Raw genomic sequence first — 23,162 nt, 5'->3', positions numbered from 1 at the left:
AAATCTGGAACACATCACACTATGCCTGAATTTTCCTCTCACAAATTCCAGGATGGAATGGTCATTCCTTTTTAGAGTTTTCATCATTTTCCATGGCAGGGCGGAGGGGGAGGGGGAACGGACATTTGGTAAATGTTCAGATAATTCATATCACCCATTATTCCTATAACATGGGTTAGAGCTAGGCTTGTGATCTTTTCCCCAAACTCTGTATCTATTTCCTCTTTTTGTCCAAGTAGTCTGTAGTGTTACAAAATAACTATTTTCCCCCTTTCCTTGTTTTGACCTTCATCTAAGTACTCTACCATCATGTTTCCCTTTTCTGGTTCCTGGATTTCTTTACATGAGTATGCATTCTTAATATATAAAATCAACTTTCATTTTCTCCATTCCTTTTTTAATAAAATTGATAGTATTTCTTTTAAATAAAGCATAACCATGTAGAACAATAATCTTGACATGGGTTTCATCTCATCAAGTCCCAAAGAAACCTAGAAGATCAAGTTTGCCTCCTTGCATTAGAACTGCTAACATGGAATTTTATTCCTTATCTTTTCTTGGATTTTGTTTTCTTTAAATATCTGGATGTCTCAGCTGCTTTTATTTTTTGTAGCTATGCTAATGGGCTATATGTATTTCCAATATATCTCTATATCTAATAGGTTATATATAGTCAGTCTTCCTCTTTTTTAGTTGAAAGCCCTCTTGGTGTGGTTTGTAAGACAAATGGCTAATAGTCTTTTTTTTGGGTTGTTGCTAATTTTCTTTGTATTCCTGTTAACCAATACAGTGCTTTGCACATAATAATACTTAAAAATTACTTATTGGATTCAAATTAAATTGTTGGAAGATAAAAGAAAAGATATTAAAAAGATAGAAGAAAAAGTGGCTTACAGAGCTATTAGATATAATGTTGAAATGGTTTCATAGCTAGAATGATACGAATTTTGGTTAGAGTTTTGGGTGAACTTCCTGACTCCTTGTTGTTGTAGTTTTGTTATTGGTGTTGTTTTGTTTTTGTTGTTGTTGTGTTTTGTTTCTGTCAATGTCAGTTGTTTTTGTTCCTGTTGTGGTTGTTTTCATCATTTTTGTTTTTGTTATCATCATTGTTGCTGTTGTCATTGTCATTTTTTAACCCTTATCTTCTGTCTTGGAACCAATATTGGTTCCAAGGCAGATATTGGTTCCAAGACAGAAGAGCGGTAAGGGCTAGTCAATGGGGATTAAGTGACTTGCTCAGGGTCACACATCTGGGAAGTGTCTGAGGTCAGATTTGAATTTAGGACATTCTGTCTCTAGGCCTGGGTCACTGTCATTGTTGCTGTTGTCATTGTCATTATTGTTGTTTTTGTTTTCATTGTTTTGTATCATTGTTGTTTTTGTTGTTGACATTGTTTTTGTTGCCATTATCAGTATTGTTTTTGTTGTGCTCATTGTCAGTTTTGTTAGTTTTGTTGTCGGTTTTTATCATCATTTTTTGTCATTGTCATTGTTTTTGTCATTGTTGACATCATTGTTTTTGCCTGTTATTGTTTTTGTTGTAATTATCATCATTTTTTTGCCATTGCCAATGTTTTTTGTTGCCATGCTCATTGTTGTTTTTGTCATTGTCACCAGCAATGGTTTTTATCATTGTCATTTTTATCATTGTTTTTGTTTTTATTGTTTTCATCATTATTGTTTTGCCTTTTTTGTCATTGTTGTTGTCTTTGTCATCATTTTTGTTTTTCCATCATTGTTTTTGTTGTCATCATTTTTGTTGTCATTTTTGGTTTTATCATTTTTCTCATCATTGTTTTTGTCATTGCCATAATTTTTGTCATTGTCAGTTTTGTTTTTGCCATTGTTTTTGTCATTGTCGACGTTTTTGTTGTCATTGTTGTTTTTGTCATCTTTTTCGTCATTGTCATTTTTGTTGTCATTGTTTTGGTCGTTTTTGTCTTTGTCATTGTTTTTGTTTTTATTATTTTTGTTTTTGCCATTTATGTTGTTTTTGTTTTTATTATTTTTGTTTTTTGTCTTTATTATTGTTGGTTTTTTTTTGTCATGACAGAGGTAATGGAAGAGAGTAGGAAAATCCTTTTGGTCTCTTTAATTTGCTTGGTAGATTTAAATTGTGTTTTCTGGAGAAATCATGCTAGTCAGCAAATCTATGTCCATGTCAACCTTTCAGCCTATCTTACCTTGGAGATCTGATTTATTGGAGCATCTGTAATAAACAAAAGGGGGTATGGCCAGAGTTATAAGTGTTTATTGAGAGAGAGAGAGAGAGAGAGAGGGGGGGGGGGAAAGGAGGGAGGGGATACGTTAGGGTGGGGTTGGTGGTTGTGGGGAGGAGAGAGAAAATATTGACTTCAGCCTTACTTATTTAAGGTAGGATCTGGTGCCAGATTTCAGCCCAGCATGGTACCTTCTATGCTGCTTATGCTCTATGCTATGCTGTGGTTGACTTATAAACCCTACTAGCTCCTCCCCCCGTGGTGATATTGCATGTTGACAATCAGCCTGACACCAGGCCAGCCAGGCCATTAAATATGACATTACTCTGCAACACCCAATGTTGGGATGCTGGGCTGGGATGGAAGCATTTTTCCTCACACAATCCCTTCCTCAGATTTCTTTGTTGTCATTATCAAGTATATTAAGTCTCCCGACTCTTTTTAGTTCTCTCCATTGAATCATTCCACATATTGAGTCTAACAGGATTTTCTTACTGGAGGGAATTATAACAATTTTTGGAATAAAAGAGAGGGAAAGAAAAAATGATTGATAGGTACATTGACAAAAAGTCAATGGGGGGCACTCCCCATTGGCATAAGATCAGTTTAAATGGTGGGCCCCTTCTCAGTTTACTTCATTATATCCAAAAGTTTACTCTGAATCTCCTGGTATAGTATGGGATTTCTGCAAGCATCCTTATAACATTTCCAGAAGACCCACTTTCTCTGTCCAGGGTGTTGGTGATTGTTTTTATTTATTTATCCATTTATCTGTTTATCTATTTATTTATTCATTCATTCATTCATTCATTCATTCAATTATTTATTTAAAAACCTTTACCTTCCATCTTGGAGTCAATACTGTGTATTGGTTCCCAGGCAGAAGAGTGGTAAGGGCTAGGCAATGGGGGTTAAGTGACACAGCTGGGAAGTATCTGAGGTCAAATTTGAACCTAGGACCTCCTGTCTCTAGGCCTTACTCTCAATCCACTGAGCCACCCAGCTGCCCCCGATTGTCTTACTTTAAAAGATCTTAAACTTTGGATTTTTTTTTTTAATAATTACACAATGCCGACCAAATAATAGAATCAACATAGGATGCCTGGTTAAGCTATAAGGTATATGAATCAATTCTCCCCAAAACAAGAAGAGAGACAAATTAAATTTAAAAATATATTAAAATACTACACATATAAAAATATGAGTATGAATTAAAATAATAATAGGTCCTTGATTCACCATTAAGGTCCAATTGAGGTAGCTTATATCCTACAAGTATGCAGGACCGGCGCAACAATATTGCACTTACCCATCATCAGCCTGGACTATAGAAAATTTCCATGCTTCAGAAGAAAAAAAGGACAAAAGTCTGAGGAAATAGGGAAATAGGATTTCCTGGTCTGTTTTCTACTTCAATTACAGGGATACTAAGCCAAAGTTAAAGTCAAATAAAGATACATGTTAGTCTCATATAAAGATAGGAAACAGGGAATTCAGGACTTGCCAAAAAGCTGCTTCCCCTAATCCTTTGAGACAGGTGCTTTGTGTTGGCATAGATCCTCATCAATCCACAGGGATTCTTGCTCTCCTTGACCTTGTGCTCCTTTGCACTGATCAGTGTCTCATTAACCGTCCCTTCTTCTGAAATAAGACACAAAGTTAAAATCCCATAATATTTAAAAACCAGTGGCATGTTTCCATAGTCTAAAGCTTTTGGGTATGTAATATTATCAGGGCTGGTGGCTATTATAAACTAGTTCTTCAATATCAAAATATCAATACTGATTCTATATACTCAAGTTAAAAAAAAAGAAAAAAATTCCAATTAGGAAGAAAAAATAAAAAAATAAAATCATATTGTACATCCAATTAAATAATGAACTAGCCAAACATAGGCAAAATGAAAGGATTTATCACTCAAAAAGGGAAAGACATTTTTTCGCTATCTTGGGCATTATCCACAGTTCAAGTGGTCATAATTTTTTTTCTTGGTAAAAGCTTTGCTACAACAGCTAAGGCAAATTCAAAAGACTACCATAATTCTCAGGATTAAAAAGGCCCATTTGGCAATAGTAGTGTACAAACCAATTCCTTGTAGCCATGACAGATCCTACCATGCACCATTAGATGTCACATGGGTCTCTAAAGCAATTTGCTGAGGAACGTTCAAAATACTTTGAAGCTCATGGACAGATATCCTGGACAGAATAACATGAAAGTTACAGAACTTATAACTAATAACCAAAACATACTAACTGAAGGTAACATTTTGTAACAATACCCTAGATTAGGTTAAATTCAAGCAAAACCAAAAACAAGTGGTAAAATGTGTTGGAAGTGAATTTCTCTTCATTGTCTCTTTTTTGATGTCATCTCTCAGTGACCTGGAGGTCATATATCACTGAGTAAATTCAGGTATAGAGGAATCTCATAAAAAGGAGGTTAAACAACCACAGAACTGAGACAGGAAATAATGATTCCATAGATACTTCCCCCCTGGGTGGCCCAGGCAAAATAAGAAACTATGATTGGTTCCTGAGATGTGACATGTGAGAGTTAGTGGGTAGAGAAAAAATGCTTGTAAGTCCAGACCAGGAGCGAGTGTGTGTGTGTGTGTGTGTGTGTGTGTGTGTGTGGTGTCTTTGATGTGTGTGGAGGAGTAGAGTGAACCCTTGGTGGAATGTAGCTAGAGGCCCATAATGGTGACAATAGATTAGAAAGGTTAAGTACCTCTCTTCTACTTTTTCCTTTCTTTACTACTACTACTACTACTACTACTACTACTACTACTACTACTACTACTACTACTACTACTACTACTACTACTACTTTTGATTTAATAAAATTATTAAGCTACAACCAGCCTCATAATTTTAAATATTACAAATGCAATGTGTCTGACTGGATATAGTCATTCAGTGTCAGTAGATAGTACTTGTTTTACATGAGAGCAATGAATCCAAGAGTCTGTTTCTCCAATTTTGAGAGCAGATAGGAGTAATTTGCAGTACTTAGAAAGGGTCTTACCAGGCAGGCCAAGTTCCTTCAGTGTGCTCAAAATTCTTTACTCTTGGGTGTAGTTCTGCATTTATGATTGTGTTACATAGAGTTTTTCACTAAGTGGAGGGGAGCAGACTGAAATAATTAGCATCAACAAGACAGTTGGGTCTGCCCAAAGAGATAATAGGGAAAAATATGTATACAAAAATATTTATAGCCATCCCCTTTGTGGCAGCAAAAATTGGAAAATGAGGAGATACCTTTCGAGTGGGGAATGGCTAAACAAATTATGGTATCTGATGTTGATAGAATATTATTGTGTTTAAAAGGAATAATGAACTGGAGGAATTCCATGTGAACTGGAACGACCTCTAGGAATTGATGCAGAGCTAAAGGAGCAGAACCTGGAGAACAATGAACACAGAGATTGATACATTGTGGCACAATCAAATGTAATGGAATTCTCTTCTAGCAGCAATACAATGATCCAGGACAATTCTGAGGGACTTGTGAGAAAGAACACTCTCCACATCCAGAGAAAGAAACACAGAAGAATCACGTAACCATGGAAAAATATTCTAAATTAATTAGTTAAATAAATTTTAAGAAAACAGTGGGGTATGAAAAGGAGTAAACTTTACCTCCAGACTTCTTGAGGTCCCTTCCCTCCCTCATGCCATCAGAAATCCTGATTCTTTTGGCCATCCCTCTGGCCATCCCTTTGGTTATTCTGGTCATTCCTCTGTGGTCCCCCACAATGGCTACAGTTCTTTGAGGAGTGTTATGGTGTGGTTTATGATTTACCCCATTAGAATTACTAGCCCTGTTGATGTCTTTTTTCCTTTTCTCACCTTTTATAGCCTTCAAAAATATATACTGCTGTTTTCTTCTATGTTTTCTATGTCCATTGGTAGGCTAGTCTGGACAACTCTTCTGAAAATACTCTAATTTCTGGGGAAGAGTGATTTATAAAATGATTTCTTATAATTCTAGTACTTGTCTGTTACATCTAGTTCAAGATAACTAGCCCCTGACTAAATAATTCTATCCTAAAAGCAGGTTGAACTCTCATCTTTTTCCTGGTTAATATATATCAATTTTACCCAGTTCCTTGATCTTGAGGATCAAGCCTTCATACTCTTTAATAAAGCCTCCCTGGCTTCACATAATTATATGTAGTCCCCAGCTACATTTGGGTCCCATTTTGGGTCTTTTAAAGGCCATTTTGTTGTATTCTCATCCTGAGACCCATTCACAGCTGAAAAAATCATGTGTCTGTCCTATTCAGTTAATAAAGCATAAAGGAGAACCATGATGTCAGTCTAACTTGGATTATAGGTCCTAAATATATTTTCAGATCTCTTAATTGCAAGTAAAGGTTCAACATCAAAGGAAGGTGTATGATCTATCCATCTATTAAGATTACAAGTTATTGTGCAGTAGCCTTGAGCAACTCCTGAAGCTGGAACTTCAGAATTCTACTTTATAACAAGCTGCTCGTATGGACAATCCAAAGAGAAACTGAAAAACAAAACAAAACCCTAGGACAAAACATATAAGAAGAATGCTTCTCTCCAGCTTCATGGTTCGCCAGTATTTTGATGAATAAAAGAGGATTTGGCCAGAGTTATAAGTGTTTATTAGTAAAAAGAGAAATAGAAGAGAGATAGATTTCAGTCTTAATAATTTAAGGTAAGGATCTGGCTGACTGCTGCTCGATAAGCAGCAGCCCAGGGAGCCAGTCTGTTAATTAAAGAAGTAAAAAGTGTGGATACATTCTTACCAGCCATTGTTGGGTATATTCCATCTCAGACCAAGAATCCGTCATTCCTATGTTATAAGCCATCCTCCAGAAAACAAAATCTCATCTTAAGATAACACTACCTTAGCTAGTTGTTTTTGATATTCCGAGTAAGTTTTTCTCTTCTAACTCTTTCCTTCAACTGTGAGAAAACACAACCTGTCTCCATATGGTCATCACTTTCTTGTTTAAGATATATAATTGTTGGTAATACTTTTAGGTTCCTTCTGGAAGTGTTATGTTGGTGTGAAGCACTAGAAATAGGTGTTATTAACATTTAATCAAGATGTAGAATGTTCTCTGTTATGACTTAGATATGTGTCTTGAGAAGGTAATAGACATTTTTGTTGTTACTATCATGGCCAATAAATAGCTCTTTTAGTATGCCTGAGCAAGGAATCACTAATTAATGTTACTCTTTTCTTCAAATTCTTAGAATGATCTTTCTCATTTGACTCAGCTATTCTGTTCTTCTAAGGAAAAGCTGCTTCCTCCTCCTGAATATTCATCGCTTTCTTCCTCATATCTATTTTAAGATCTAATTATACAAATGTAGACCAAGTGTGATGGTGTGTACCTACAGTCCTGATGTTGGAGGCTAAAACTGGTGGATTGGTTGAATCCAGGTATTCTGAGTTGAGTTAATGCTAATCAGATGTCTACATTAAGTTAGGCACCATTTGGTGAGCTGCTAGGAATGAAGGGCTACTGTTGCATAGAGAGGTCAGTTGGCACAGATCAGAAAAATGGAGCAAACTAATGCTTCCATGTTGATCTGTATTGGAATTAGGCCTTGTGTAGCAATGGCACTAATAGCCTTCCAGCAAGATTGGGAGACCAAGTCTCAGAGAGATAAAAAACTAATTGTATATTTTCTTCTATGTGTTACACTCTTCTATTCTCTGTCATCGTGAGAAAGACTACATTTTCCTCCTGTTGGGGATCCCTTTTCTCCCCATTGAAGTTTAGCTTTTATTTCCATTAGGAACACTTCATTTTCCTTTATAATTTGGATTGTGACAAGATATTCAAATTCCTTCACCTTTTGCAGGAGGAAGTAGATCAGTTTACACTTGGAACATAAATAAGTCACTTGACTGAGGGAGAAATACAAATATTGCAAACTGGATGCAAGTGGCAGCACTATCTGCAGTGTTACTTGAGTTGTACAGCCTTTTTAAAATTGAATTTCTTGTGGGTATTTATATGCAAACACTAGGCACCCGGTTAAAAATTTTAAAGTCAATTATTGTCTAATAATAACCCCAAACAAATTCTTTTGCTTTTGCCTCAGTTTACCTTCTCCTTGTTTCCTTTTCTTACCTTGCTTTGTCTTGCTTTCTTTCTTAATTCTCTTCTTTCTTACCTCTCTATTTCCTATTCTTACCTTGCTTTGCTAAATACCTTATCTTTCATAATTCTACTTTTGGTTATGCTCCATAATTCTCCTGTCCATTTTAAATCTTTTTCTTATAACCTTTATTGTCCTTGTTCCTGCTTCTCTTATAATCTGGAAATACATTTTTTGCCAGTATCTGGGCTTGGAGATTCCCCCATCCCCAGTTTTCTTCACTCTTTTCTTTCCAAAATCAGTGTCTGACCTACAATATTCTAACATCTTCCAAGTCACTTAAATAATTTCATTTTCCTTATTGGGCTCAAAGTTTTCTCCTTTTTTCCTTGTCCTACTCAAAAAGTAAAAGTGAGATTTTTTTGTTGTCAGTAGTTTTACACTATTAGAGCATAGAATTCTAAGTCTGGAAAGGACTAACTCACATTGTAAATGAAGAAACTGAGACCCCAAAGAAGTTGTATTTCATCCTTTGCTAGTTAAGTGGCAGGACTGGGATTAGAACCCTTAGTTTTCTAACTCCTAGACCTAGACTCTTTCTAAATAGATTATGAAATTAGTTGAAGGATCTCGATTTATGAAAAAATGAGTTTTGTGTAACTATTATCACTTTGTCATTGTCAATACAAATAGAAAATATTCCTATTTGATTGTTTGCTTCAGTGCTTTATATTCAATTTACCATTAGCAGCATTTGCTTGTTGGTTAATAGTTTAATATTATTTGATCAAAGTTTCCAAATGAGACATCTTTCAATAATTGAAAAGATGAATCAGGGATACTTTACAGATATATGTTAAGAAAAGTCATTCAATTAATATTATTTGAATAGAAATCTTCTCAGGAAAATATAAGTTCTGCATTGAAATATTGTTACTAATATGGTCAGAAAAGTCTCCCTTACTGAATCACTTTTTTGGAGTAGTACTAGTAACAGCATTGAAATGCTGTAATCCAAGACAGAGAGAAAGAGAGAGGTGAGAATAATTTGTATTGCTTGGTGATTAAGAGCATTACTAGGTGTATTTGGGTAGAAATTAGAGACAGATTTAGATTGAATATCAGGAATAAATTGCCAACAATTTAGAGTTGTCCAAAAGTAGAATAATGAGCTACTGTGGAAATTGGTGGATTCCTACTCATGGGCATTCAAGTAGAGGCTTAATTAGCATCCATCAGGGATATAAAGGATTTCTGTTCATATTTGAACTAGATGACTTCTGAGGTCCTTTATAACTCTCAGGTTCTATGAATAAAGGATTTGGTTATGTCAATCTGAGCCTAAGCCCATGTTTCCAAAGATAATAAGAAAGATCATCTTGCGGAACATTTGATCATCTCTACTTTTAGTGCTCCTAAAGAGGCCAAACAGACAGACAACAAAGATAATTGAAATTTATTTGCTACCATTTGTTACCACAGATAAAGGAAAAATGCAGAAATTTTATGAAGAACTTGATAAGATTTTTCAAATGACCATATCATTTATTTTGATATTTAAGTTTAGTGAGAATACCAAAAAATGTTAGAAAAAAGTATGATCTGGGATGAAGAATTTGATTTTATTCTACAAATGTTAAGAAAAATAGGCGAAAGAGCATATAGTAGGATCTTGTTAAATGAAATTACTTGGAATTCTTGTGGTTGTATATTATACATGTTGTTATTCAGTTGTTTTCCAGTCATGTATGTTCATCTCTCCCTATCTGGGATTTTCTTGGCATAGTGGTTTTTTTTTTCTCCAGCTATTTTTTTTTTAAAGATAAGGAACTGAAGCAAACAGGATTAAGTGACTTGCCCAAGGTCACCTAGCTAATAAGTGTCCGAGACCAGATTCGAACTTAGGAGGTTGAATATTCCTGATTACACCTAGGCCTGGTGCTCTATCCAATGTGCCATCTTGCTGCCTATATCATACATACTTTTGAATTAAATTTGAAGATGATGAGAATGACAAGCACCAAATACCATAGGGAAAAATAAAATTGACTATATTATAGCAGATGGGAAATGATTGGAGGTCATTTGAGAATCATCTGCTTATAGTTAAACCAGATGGTTAGACTAAAGAGCAACATAAATTCCTGACTGAAAAAAAAAAGATGGAAAAAAACCATTATTTTTGAGTATAAGTTATTTGCAAAAGATTTTGAAGATACTGGAAGATTATGAGTAGTATTGCCTCACAAAATAGTAGAAAACAGTTTTGACAAAAATGAGTTTTCAGAGACCCAGTTCTGTGAGATTCAGTTAAATTTTATTGTCACAAGCTCATTTATCAGTGAAATTTGTAAGGATATTAAAGAGATGTGAAATGTAGGATGTGCTTATATTTTTATGTCAATTTAGTGTCATAGACAATGGCAGAAGAATGATAGAATCATCTCTAAGCCTTCTTATACCTTATATGTAAGACAAAGCAGCTTATTCTTTATATAAAATGGTTTTCAACCCTGAATCCATTCTGAATGACCTTTTCTGACTACATCCCTATTAGCTGTCATGTAATATCTCTTTTCCCCTTCTTGACTAAACTCCTTGGCACTTGTCTTTTTTTCTTTCCTCCAAATAATTCATTTATTTATTTAATTTAGAATGTTTTTCCCTGGGGTTACATGATTCATATTCTTTTTCTTCCCCTCTTCCTTCCCCCCTGCCAGAGCTAATGAGCAATTCTACTGGGTTTTACATGTATCATTGTTCAAAACCTATTTCCATATTATTAATATTTGCAATAGAGTGATCAATTAAAGTCAACATCCCCAATCATATACCCATTGAACCATGTGATTAATTATATGTTATTCTTCTGTGTTTCTACTATACAATTCTTTCTCTGGATGTGGATAGCGTTCTTTTTCATAAGTCCCTCAGAATTGTCCTGGATCATTGCATTGCTGCTGGTAGAGAAGTCCATTATGTTTGATTGTGCCATAATGTATCAGTCTCTATGCACAATGTTCTCCTGGTTTTGTGCCTTTTGCTACGCGTTAATTCCTGGAGATTGGTCCAGTTCACATGGAATTCCTCCAGTTCATTATTTCTTTCAGCACAATAGTATTCCATCACCATCAAATACCACAATTTGTTCAGCCATTCCCCAATTGATAGACACCTCCTCATTTTCCAGTTTTTTCCACTACAAAGAGTGTGCCTATAAATATTTTTGTACACACATTTTTTTCTTATCTCTTTGGGGTACAAACCCAGCAGTGCTATGGCTGGATCAAAGGGCAGGCATTCTTTTAAAGCCCTTTTGGCATACTTCCAAATTGCCTTCCAGAATGGTTGGATCAATTCACAACTCCACCAGTAATCCATTAGTTGGCACTTGTCTGATGATAAAATGAACCAGATTTGGACCAATTATCTTGTTAGTGGCTGTCCACTCCAACGCACAGATTTCCTTTGCCATCATACAGTACTTTCAGGTCTTTCAGATTCACTGGATGTCAGGAAAGGTAGTTGCATTTGACCAAATGTAACAGAAGAAATCTATCTCAGGGAAATTATTTTATTTTTAGTAAATTTTAAGTGATTTGTATATTTTTTTAATCCCCTACATCTACCAATAGATTTTGCATGGCATGTCCATAATTTTATAGGCTTTTGAAAAGATAACTGAAAGTTTTGTGGTAATTTGTACCTTGTAGTTTCCTCAAAAGTTTTTGATTACTTTGAAAATGATCACTTTGAGAAATGATTTACATTCAACTTCTTTATTCCATTGAAGTTCATGTTTCATATTCAGCTCATTAAAAATGTTTGTGTTTTGAGCATCCATAAACATCCCTTCTTTGATTTGATAATTATTTTTTTTCAGATAAAGAAAAAGGATCATTTTGAACCATTGCCTTAAGGCAAATTTTTTGTGCTGTTGTAATAAGAAAAAATCTTGGAGGCCTAACAAATTGTTGTCTTACCATATTTTTCCCCCTTAGGTTCAGTTTTTTTCTTTTTTGAAGTTGATGTTTTTTAATGTTGACCTCCCCCCCAACATCTCTGTTGGGAAAGTTTCACATTCATATGTAAAGCAGGATTAATTCTTATTGCCTGTAAAATAAGGTCTACACTACTATATTTAGCTTTTTTTTAATTTTTTTAAAGTTTGGTTTTAAAATCCCTGCTTTATTAACCTGGCCCCAGCCTATATTCGCCCTATCTCCTGTATTGATTAGAGGTACAACTTTCCCATTGGCCATGACAGGTAAAAACTCCCTTTTATTGGGGTGTATAGAAGTCAGTCTTGGAAGTCCTTTCTTGCCATAGTCATTAGTTCATGTATCATGTATGGGCCCTTTGGGAGTGGAATTCCTTGTCACTGAGGCACTCAGATCCTTTGTCTTTATGGTGAACACAGCAAATCCTCCATTGAAGTGTGACTGGTGTGGATCATAGTTCCAACCCTTCTCAGTGACTTACAGTTTTAGCCAGAAAAGGCTTAGTATCACTAAAGCATAAGGTTCCATGACCCAGCCCTTGATTTCTCCAGAGAAGAAAAGTTTCCATAGCAAATTCGAACAGTTTTGAGTTAGAGTTACAAGATAGATCTAGGTAACAAAACAGTTTTAGAATCATTAAAGGATCAAACAGCAATGCAAATTTCTATTATACCCCCTAATTTATAATCCAGTCAAACTCACCTATTCTCTGTTCCTTTCACTTCTATCTTCCATCTCTGTTCTTTTGTACTGGACTTCCCACATATATTTGGAATGTACTCCTTCCTTACCTCCACCTCATAAAACTCCCATCTTCCTTTAAGACACAGCTCAAGCACCATCTTTTTAATGAAACCTTTTCTGAAACCCCCATCCCCCAAAATGTTAGTGCCTTCCTTCACTACTTTGTATTTAACTATTTTATGTATATTTGTGTTTCTCATTATATTTGTGTTATGTGTGTATATGAATAGGTACAGATATCTTCTGTGTATAAGTATATATGTATCTGTATCTGTATATTGCTATCTTTATCTCTCTCTGTTTCCCTCATTAGAATGTAAACTTCAAGTAGAGGTATTGTTTCATTTTTTTGTAGTTGTATCATTAATTAATCAGTCAGTAATTTAGTTAATAATCATTTAAGTACTTACTATGTTCCAGACAATGTAAGTCCTGGGAATATAAATAAGGGCAAAAGATAATCTTTGGTCTCAAGGAGCTCAGTTGAATGGGAGAGTAAATATGCAAACAATTATGTTCAAACAAGCTATCTAAGTAGGATAAATGGGAAATAATAGAGGGAAAGCACTAGAATTAAAGGAGTTTGGGAAAGGCTTCTTATAGAAGGTTGAATTTTAGCTGGGACTTGAAACCAGAAAAACTAAGAGGTTGAGGTGAGGAGAAAGAGAATTCTATGAATAGGGAACATCTAGGGCAGAGGCCCAAGTTTGGAGATGGAGTATCTTGTTCAAGGAACAGCAAGATGGCCAGTGCCACTCTGTGTATGTGGTGGTATGTTGTATAAGAAGACTGGACAGATGCTTTGAATTCCAAATAGTATTTTATATTTGATTCTGGAGGTAATAGGGAGCCACTGCCTATCATAATAGCTTGCAGATAGTAGACACTTAATACATACTAGTTGATTGATTGACTGCAGTAATCCTTGATATTTTTGCTAAGCAAAAACAACATTTTTTGCTAACAAAAAAAAATTTGTTGAATGACCATTTTGTTCTCTACAAATCACTGAAACTAAGAATGGCATCTGATAAAGTTAATGTATCCAGCTGATTAGTAATCAAAAAAAAGAAGGGACATCACAAATAAGAGATATAAGTGTTATCCTAATCAATTATTTTCAACAAAAATAGAATTCATATGCTTTCATAACTAGAAGAATAAACTTTGGTTTCAAAATTAAATGTTAGTTCTCCATATATAACAGAATGGTTGGCTTATACATGCTAAGATTAATTCTTGCATGCCAACAATTATAAAGTATAAAAACTAGAGAAAATAGGATTACAAGCAGTAATACTTGCCACAATTGACAGAAGAGTCTACTAATACTGAGTTTCATTAAATGATTGAATATGTTTAGCAATTCTCAGCTTACTTTGTTATATAGCACAAAATCTAGGATTTTACACATAATTTAAGAACCACTTAGTGACAATTCCCCCTACATTCCTTAATCAAACCAATCCTAATCATGCAATAATTTGGTAATGTTTATAAAAAATTCATGCCACTCAATAAATCTGGTGGCAGAAATTCATCATTCATTTTTCATATTCATGAAATATTAAATAGTTCATATTAATTTCATATTCAAACTTCATTATGACACTAAGAAATTTCCCTGTGATAAATATGTTTGTGTAACTATTTAAAAACTAGAAGACAACATTCTACATGTCAAGATCAGAAAAGATTCTGTGATGTGTGAAACCATGGAGTAACATCAAGTAAGATATAAGAGAAATATATTCTAATTAAAGATACGTGCCTGAGTCATATAGCATGTATTGTGTATAGAGCAGCTTGAAACTTTCCCTGGGACAGGTGCCAGGTAACCTAAAGCTATAGCTGATGAGCTACCATCAATATGTTTACTTTGTTTCTAGTCAGCCAGAGAACATAATTCAGTAAAAACAAAGACCTTTATTACAATGACATAATATTAACAGTAACAACAGAACATCTTTCCCCTAAACTTAAGGTACATTCTTCCACAAGTATATTTAGCAATTAGTGAGAAGAGAGACACCCATATAGGAAACACATGTGGCCAAGGCATATTCAAATTGGGGAAATTCATACCTTCAGTGCTACATGGCTACAAGGTCACTGACTGCTCTCATCATCTCCACTGTCTCTCAGATTCCACTGTATATCATTTCACTGCTCATTGCTAGATGTTACCTCTAAGCAATGTTACATTATTGCTTGCCTGTAGCCACCACCACTTTGTACTTCAGGTTTAGTTAACATTTTTTCCAAAGATACTGCTAAACACTTTCAAAAGGAGCCAGAGCCCACACAGTAGTCCAACAGGGATTTTGGCTCTGGGGCTTATATTGGTGGTATACTGTCACTACCTCTCACTGACCCAGCATGACAACTGTACTCTGCTCCAGTGGATATAAACATATGCTTTTGTTGTAAAATCCCATTTCTGATGCAGTACAGAAAAAAATTCAATCTTGTTCCCTGTGCCCCTACTTGTTACTGTACTTCCCAAAGGACACAAGAAAAAAGATGAAGAGAGAACTTTGAAGAGCTTCCTCAAAATCTGGGTTCTAACTCTATAGTTGACTCTCTTCATCATCTCTGAATGAACAAATAACATTTTAAAAATACTTACTATTTGCTAAGTTCTGGGTATACAAATAAGAATCATATCATTAATTCAACCTCCAACCTGAAAGAGTTTATATTCAAAAGTTGAAGACAACACAAAGAATGAAGGCCAAGGAAGATTATTTTGAACAGGGAAATCAGAGAGAATGATGATTGGAATAATAGGGCAGTAGATTAATATATAAGGATGTGATCGCATTGATTTGGTTACTGTTTTCATAACTAGATTTGGGAAGCTAGGATGGGGAGGATAATACTTATTGATATAGCAAGGAGTTGTAATGGAATAGGTATGGTGGGCCTGAGACTGTGTTAAATAAGGTGAAATGTTCACCAGTTGGCATCCAAAGTCACAGGCATAAAATCTTCAATTATCTGTTGCGGTGAAGCATGGCATGGAGATGACCAGGAAGTAGTGTAGGATAGGGTTAGAATAGAGCCATTTTTTAAAAACTTGGGCCATTTGGGGCATGTTTGATCTGCTTAGCAATTATCAGTTGCTTTGAGTCAGTGGTCAGTGCCCTAGAAGAAGGTGCAAATGGATCAAAGCCTGAAAGGGATAATAACACTTACTTCTTATTGTCTCTTATATCTTCTCTTTACATTCTATAATTTTATCCTCTTTACAGTTGGGTTAGGGTTTTCCTGATCAATGCTCCCACCACTACATTTGCAAAATTTTCATTTTCTCCAATAGGAAAAGAATTTCTTATTGATGGTGAGGTTCTGCAAATGCTGCTGTTTGTGGAAAACATTGTGCTGATTACAGGAACTTACAAATGAGATTTGAGGTCACTCAAGGTTGGCCTACTTATCCACACACAAAAACCAAAAGTAAAGAGTTATTGGCCAGATTATTAAATGTAATTGATCAGTAATACATTGAGTACATGTCTATAGTGTGGACTAGTGTTATTATACCTTTACAATGAGCGTGACTCAGAATTGACCAAAGATGAAGAAATTGTCCAGGATCACATTTGGAAAATTGTGGCACACTTTAAATGATCTCATACTTTTGGCTGCCATAAATTTTCACTTTTTTTATACAATCAAACTCTTGGTTATACCATTTGATTGAATCATAGAACATCATGATATGAGGAGAATCACAAGAGAGAACACTATAATGGCACAATATATATCCAGACTGGTTAATCCTCATATAAAAATAATGGGAAATAAGTGTGAGAGGAGTTTAGTGAAGGGAGATATCACTTTTCATACAAATGTTCAGGCAAGGCTTCTTGGAGGAGAAAGGAGAAAGAGCCATCTTCACACCAAGTTGTAAAGAGTATTCTTCCAACATTTTTTTATTATTTCTAGACATATGATTTTGTCAGTGTAGGGAAAATTATCTTTATTGATGGAGACCCACAACTTGTCTATAATTTCTAATATTAGAAAGTTTTTCTTGGTGCATTGAGAGATTGTCACTTGTTTATAGTAATAAAATATGTTAGAGGCAAGAATCTGTCTGAATCCAAGGAGATCTCTTTATCCACAAAGCCATGCTATTATTCTGTTCGGATGAAAATCTCCATTTCCCTAAGAATTTAATACCATCTCCTGGCCTGATTTTAATGAATTTAACTACCATAAAAGATATATTTCAGTCTTGGGGGAATTTACAAGCTAGTATATACAACCTATTTTTTGTATTTTCTATTTTATTATGTACCTTGCAATTTCAAGATATTTTACCATAATTGCTAATGTACTGAAAATGAATATATAATGAATGTTTTTAAATGTCATTTTTTCCTCTTAGATTATTAAAATGAAGAATTATTGAAATGAAGAAGTAACTGTCAAGATGAACAAATTAAAAGTGCTATCAGAAAAAAGGTATTGTAATTATTAAATATGATCATATATAAGCCACACATACACATAGTATAAGGAAAATGATTTTGAAACTATTTTTTCCTTTGGTGCTAAGAATATTGAATGGAAACACACTACTTCACTGACTTATAAAATATACTATTCAACATTGTTCTGTGAGAACATAATTTGAAAAATTCTACAATAATATTAATAATCATAATATTTTGTGTACATTACTTTCCTTATTCCAAATTTTTCTTTAGATTGCTTTGTGATAAAGCTAATACACAGGAGAAGCATTTCTTTTATTAAACTGGGTAATTTAAATTTTTAATATTTTGGCATATATAAAACAATGCATATGTATACATACATGTATATATAGCTACATATTAGCATGGTGTTACTTTGTGAATAAAAAAATCTATTTAAAAATAGCTTTGTTTCCCATAATAAAGTTTATTTTACTTATAAATAAATACTTGTGAAATTTCCAAATGAAAGAAGAATTTAGCTTTACATATGTTCTCTTGTAATAGGTATAGGAAAGGTGGTAAATTCAGTTCAATCATAGCATTTTTTTGAGGTACCAAAATAACTAGTACAATCAAATCTGCCCATTAAAATCATTTGTAGTTGGAGACCTTTTATTATGTAAAACTATGTTTCCTGAATTAGGTTTTAGTGTATTCTCCTTATGTGAATCATTAATATTTCTTTACTTATAATCAAAATTTTAAGGGAAATTTATCAAGAATACTTCACTTTAATTAATTTGTTCCAAGCATTAAATAGTGATGAAATGGTATGAAATATTTCTCTTTACTGTCTAGATATAACTCCAGTTATTCTTCTGGACTTGTGTTTTTTTTTTGAGGAAAAAAATAAATTCTTATTTCATACAGTCCTTGTGAAGCCTCTTTTGTACACTTAACTGAAGGAGAGATTTGCTGCTTTACAATACTGCCATCGAAGTGTCTGCTTGGGCAGAGGAAAATTAATTTTTTTACTTTACATCCATCAGCAGCTCTAGCAAGGAATAATTTCTGATTTCTTTTCTGAGTTGCCTTTTTATGTCTGATAGAATGAAAAGAATATTAGAATTGGAGTTGTGAGACCTGAATTCAAATCCTGCTTCATCCAGCATTTGACCAGTTGTATGTGCAGTGAACAGAAATCGCTTAATCTGTCTGAGCCTATTTGTTCTTTGTAAAAAGATTTATACTACTTATTTCAAAGGGTTAGTGTGAAGAAAGCATTTAAAATTTTAGAAAGTGCTACACAAATGTGAAGTAATACCTTGAAATACATTTTAATAGAAAAGTGACATAAAAGTCACGATCAAATAAATATATGCCTGGAGAAGGAGGTGAGTTAGTCAAGTACAATAAGAGATTACAGATGGACAAACTAAATATTGTCTAATATCCATAAAATATTAAGGCACCCACATATTTATGAGAAAACCAGCAATATTAACCAGTTATCAGTAGAAGATTTATGAAAGCATAGACAAGAATCACATAGGGTGAGAGGGTATGGAGTGTTCACATTAATGAGATCATTGACCTATGGTAATTATCTCTTAAGGGGTACTTATTGAGTACTTCTTATATGCCTAGCATTTAATTGTAGATACAAAAGCATAAATAAAGTACCTAGAATAGTGCTTGCATATGAGAACTTAATATTTGGTAAGACATAGCCTTTGTCCATAATGAACTTATACTCTTAATTTGAGAGACAAGGTATACACATGAAATAGTGAAGTAGATAGTAATAAGGTTATATTGTGCTGTTCAGACAACAAGAGAATAATTTACATGTTTTTATAAGCATACCCATGTCTAACCTAGTTCTAACCTCATACTTTAGATCTAGTCCTCTGTCACTAATTTCCCCTTAAACTTTTTTGTTTCTTTGGCCTATCATCACTTTAGAAGTTCTAAAACTCAATTCACTTTTTTTCCCCCATCCTACAATATAGACAACTCTTTACATGATATCAATGCCTCTATTTTTCTAGTCAGTCAAGTCTGAGACCATGTCATCATTTTGTCTTTCATCTTCTCCATCTCCACAATAGACTGCTTCTTTTTGTATTTACAGCTCACTTAGTACAGTGCCTGGCACATAGGCACTTAATAAATGTTTATTAATTAATTGAAAATTTTTTTAAACCCTTACTATGTATTGGTTCCAAGGCAGAAGAGTGGTAAGGGCTAAGCAATGGGGATTAAGTGACTTGCCCAGCGTCACACAGCTGGGAAGTGACTGAGGCCAGATTTGAACCTAGGACCTCCTATCTCTAGTCCTGGCTCTCAGTCTACTGAGCTACCCAGTTGCCTCCTAATCAATTGAGCTTTTGAGAACAAGGATTGTTTTTGGCTTTTGTCTTTGTATCCTCAGAGCCCAGCATAGTTCCTTTTAGATAAGTTTGTTATAGTTGTTTTTCAGTTGTGTCCAATTCTTCATGACTCAATTTGAGGTTTTCTTGGCAAAGATACCAAGGTGATTTGCCATTTCCTTTTCTAGCTTTTTTTCCCCCTAGATGAACTGAGACAAACAGGGTTCGATGACTTGTCTAGGTTCACACAGCTAGTAAATGTCTGAGACCAGATTTGAACTCATGAAAATGAGTCTTTCAGACTTCAGGTCTAACATTCTATCCACTATGCTATCATAGTTGCCTTTTAGATAATAGGCATGGAATAAATGTTTGATTTGGATTAAATTGCTGGTTCTTCCTTTAGAATGTCTCTCTGCTTCTTCTCCCTCTTGACTGCTCTATTCCTGTCTCTTATACTATAGTAGCCTCCTGGTAATAATATCTGCTTAAGTTTTTTGGTTGGTTGGTTTTATCCCTTCCTGTCTGTCTTTCAAGACTATTTTATAATCTAGTCATAACTTATTTATCCAGTTTTATTTCCCACTATTTTCCTACATGAACCAGATCACTGGATCTGTTTCTAGTCCTGATCCTATAATTATCATCCGTCTCTGTGGAGAAGGGGTAAGCCATCACTATCTGCCTCTTTCAGGACAGCCAAGCCAGCCCACCTAAAGGATCATGGCCCACTGGCAGAGAAGCAGGAGGCAACATGTTCTAGGCAGGTCAGACTACTATTACCGCCTCATCCATCACCTTTCCTCAGACCCTGATGGAGACAGGTCAAAACTCTAAGCCTAAAAGCTCTTGGAATAACATTGGCCCCAGACTCCTGACCCTATATTCTACCCTGCCGCATAGCCATCATCCAAGGAAGCAACTTCTGTGGAGATAGATCTGACAGTGTTTAGGTGCTCTAGCCTCCTCAGCAGCCACTACTGAAGACCTGAGGAAGAAGGTTCTCATGCCAGTCAGATGGTTCAGTATCAGGAATTAATATGGTTGGTTTTATCAATGGGAACTAGATGAATGAAGATGCATTGCCACTGAATTGGCATCATTATTATTATATTATAGATCATGGGTCTTTTTAAACTGACTGAAATCTTCTTTGTGTATATTCTCTTCTATTGTGAGCTTTTTGAAAGCAGAGATTTTTTTCTACTTTTGTTTGTATCTTTAGCACTTAACACAGTGTACAAATATATATGATAAATGCTTAATAAGTGTTCATCAACTAATTAATTTATCAATCCGTTTTTCTCTCTTTAGGTCTATGTATTTAGTAATTGCCTTCCTCTAGTGTTACCCTTATTTTTAATCTAATTGGGCACAGATGACAAATGTATCACTATCTTACCTCCACACAGGTTCAGCATGGCTATTTGTGGGATGGTAGCTATTTAAATCATGACTCTTATTCCTGATGTGTCACTGTTGATAAACATAGCAGAAACACATAAATCCAATTAAAAATCTTCTCCCCTCTCACCTTTTTCTTAACTCCCTATAGTCTGGCATGTCACTTAATCAGTCAACTGAAACTGCTTTCAAAAAATTACTAATAATCTCTTAATGGCTAAATCTTATGATATTTTCTCAGTCCTCATCCTTCTTGACCTCTCTGCTTCCTTTGACACTATTACACACCCTCTCTTCTGGAGACTTATTTTTCTGTACATGTCACTATTCTCTCTTGGCTCACCTATCTATCAGATTGCTCCTCGTTTTCTTTGCTAACTAGGAATATGCCACAGGGATTTGTTCTGAGCCCTTTTTTCTTCTTGGTGATTTCATCAGTTCCTATAGATGCAATTATCATCTTTAAGGTGATGATTCTCCAATATATTTATCTACCCCTCACTCCTCTGTTGACTTTCAGTCTCACATCTGCAAGTACCTTTCAGACATTCCTACCTGGATGTCTAGTAGTCATTTTCAACTCAGTATGTCCAAAATTGAACTTGTTTTATGCCCTAAAATCTCTCCCCTTCCAAACTTTCCTATAACTGTTGAGGGTACCTTCATCCTCCCAGTTAGCCAGATTTACAACTTAAATGTCATTCCTGACTCCTCAGTCTCCCTTACCCCACCACCCATGTAATAATTTGCCAAGAACTATCATTTTCACCTTTAATGACATCTCTTAGATAATGCCCTTTTCTCTCTGATACTACCACCATTCCAGTATAGGCTCTCATTACCCCATGCCTGGACTATTGCAATAGCTTATAGGTTTTTCTGCTAACCACTTAATTGTCAAAGGGATCTTCTCAAAGCACAATCTTACTATGTTACTCTTCTCAGTAAATTCCAGTAGCTCCCTGTTGCCTTCAGGATCAATATAAAATTGGCAGTCAAAGCCCTTCTTAATCTGTTTCTGCTTGCTTTTCATATCTTCTTATACGTTATACAACACGTCTTCCCTCACCTCAAACAGATATTCTTTGATCCAGTTAATTAGCCTCCTTGCTGTTTCTTGAACAAGACAGTTCACAAGCGTTCCTCCATGCTTAGAATCCTCTCCCTCCTCAGCCTTTTGTCAGAATATCTCTCTTCTTGGCTTCCCTGGCTTCCTTCAAGTCTCAGCTAAAATACTACTTTTTATAGGAAGCCTGTCCCAATATCCCTTAATTCTAGAACTTTCTTTTTGAGATTATCTTCAATTTATCTTGTAGAAAGTTTGTACATAATTATTTACATGTTGCTTTCCCCTTTAGATTGTGACCTCTTCAAATACATGGATTATCTTTTGCCACTCTTTGTATTTACAGTACTTAACAGTACCAAACACATGTTAGACACATAATAAATGTTTATCATTTAACCTCTAGAGTTCTGAAAGTAGTAGTAGCCACCCCTCTGGGAACCCAGTGCAAGTTGGGTAGTATTACAGATATAATATTTATGTATTTATATGTAAATATCTTTCTTAATATATGAATTAAAAGATTAAAAATTTCCCTTTGCTTACTGAAAATTATAATACAAGAACAGAATAGATCTTTAAAATTCATAAAATACTTTTTATAACCCTAAGCTATATATGATAGCTTCAAGGTTAAATTTGTAGATATGTTAGCAAATTTCTCTATTTTTATAGAATTTGGAAGTAATTTTGGCTGAGGTAGGATTTAAGAAAAACCTTTTAATTTCTTTTTTTGAGAAATGATCATAATATACTATCCTTTTTTAGTTCTATGGCATTAAAAACCCTTAGTCTTGTTTAGCAGGATATGTAAGGGGAGATGGATATTTAGTC

The 23,162-nt window shown here is 34.6% G+C and overlaps 1 protein-coding gene across 16 annotated transcripts in view; it reads left to right on the top strand.

Moving 5' to 3' along the window:
* AGTPBP1 (ATP/GTP binding carboxypeptidase 1) overlaps positions 1-23,162 on the top strand; it is a 226,964-nt gene that overhangs the window by 49,166 nt on the left and 154,636 nt on the right. For 13 of the 16 annotated variants that reach the window (XM_056805970.1, XM_056805972.1, XM_056805971.1 and 10 more), the window contains one exon: positions 17,453-17,529. The exons of 1 other annotated variant lie outside the window; for it this stretch is intronic. In XM_056805970.1, coding sequence (XP_056661948.1) covers positions 17,498-17,529 — 32 coding nt within the window. In that variant the 5' untranslated portion in view covers positions 17,453-17,497. Of the gene's footprint in view, positions 1-17,450; positions 17,530-23,162 lie in introns of those variants that run through there. 2 more of the 16 variants (XM_056805973.1, XM_056805976.1) reach the window with 2 other exon arrangements.

This window comes from Monodelphis domestica, chromosome 7 (genome assembly GCF_027887165.1).
Source record: "Monodelphis domestica isolate mMonDom1 chromosome 7, mMonDom1.pri, whole genome shotgun sequence".
Lineage (NCBI taxonomy): Eukaryota > Metazoa > Chordata > Mammalia > Didelphimorphia > Didelphidae > Monodelphis > Monodelphis domestica.
Note: the sequence above shows the minus strand (reverse complement) of the source record. Positions and strands in the feature narration are given on the sequence as shown.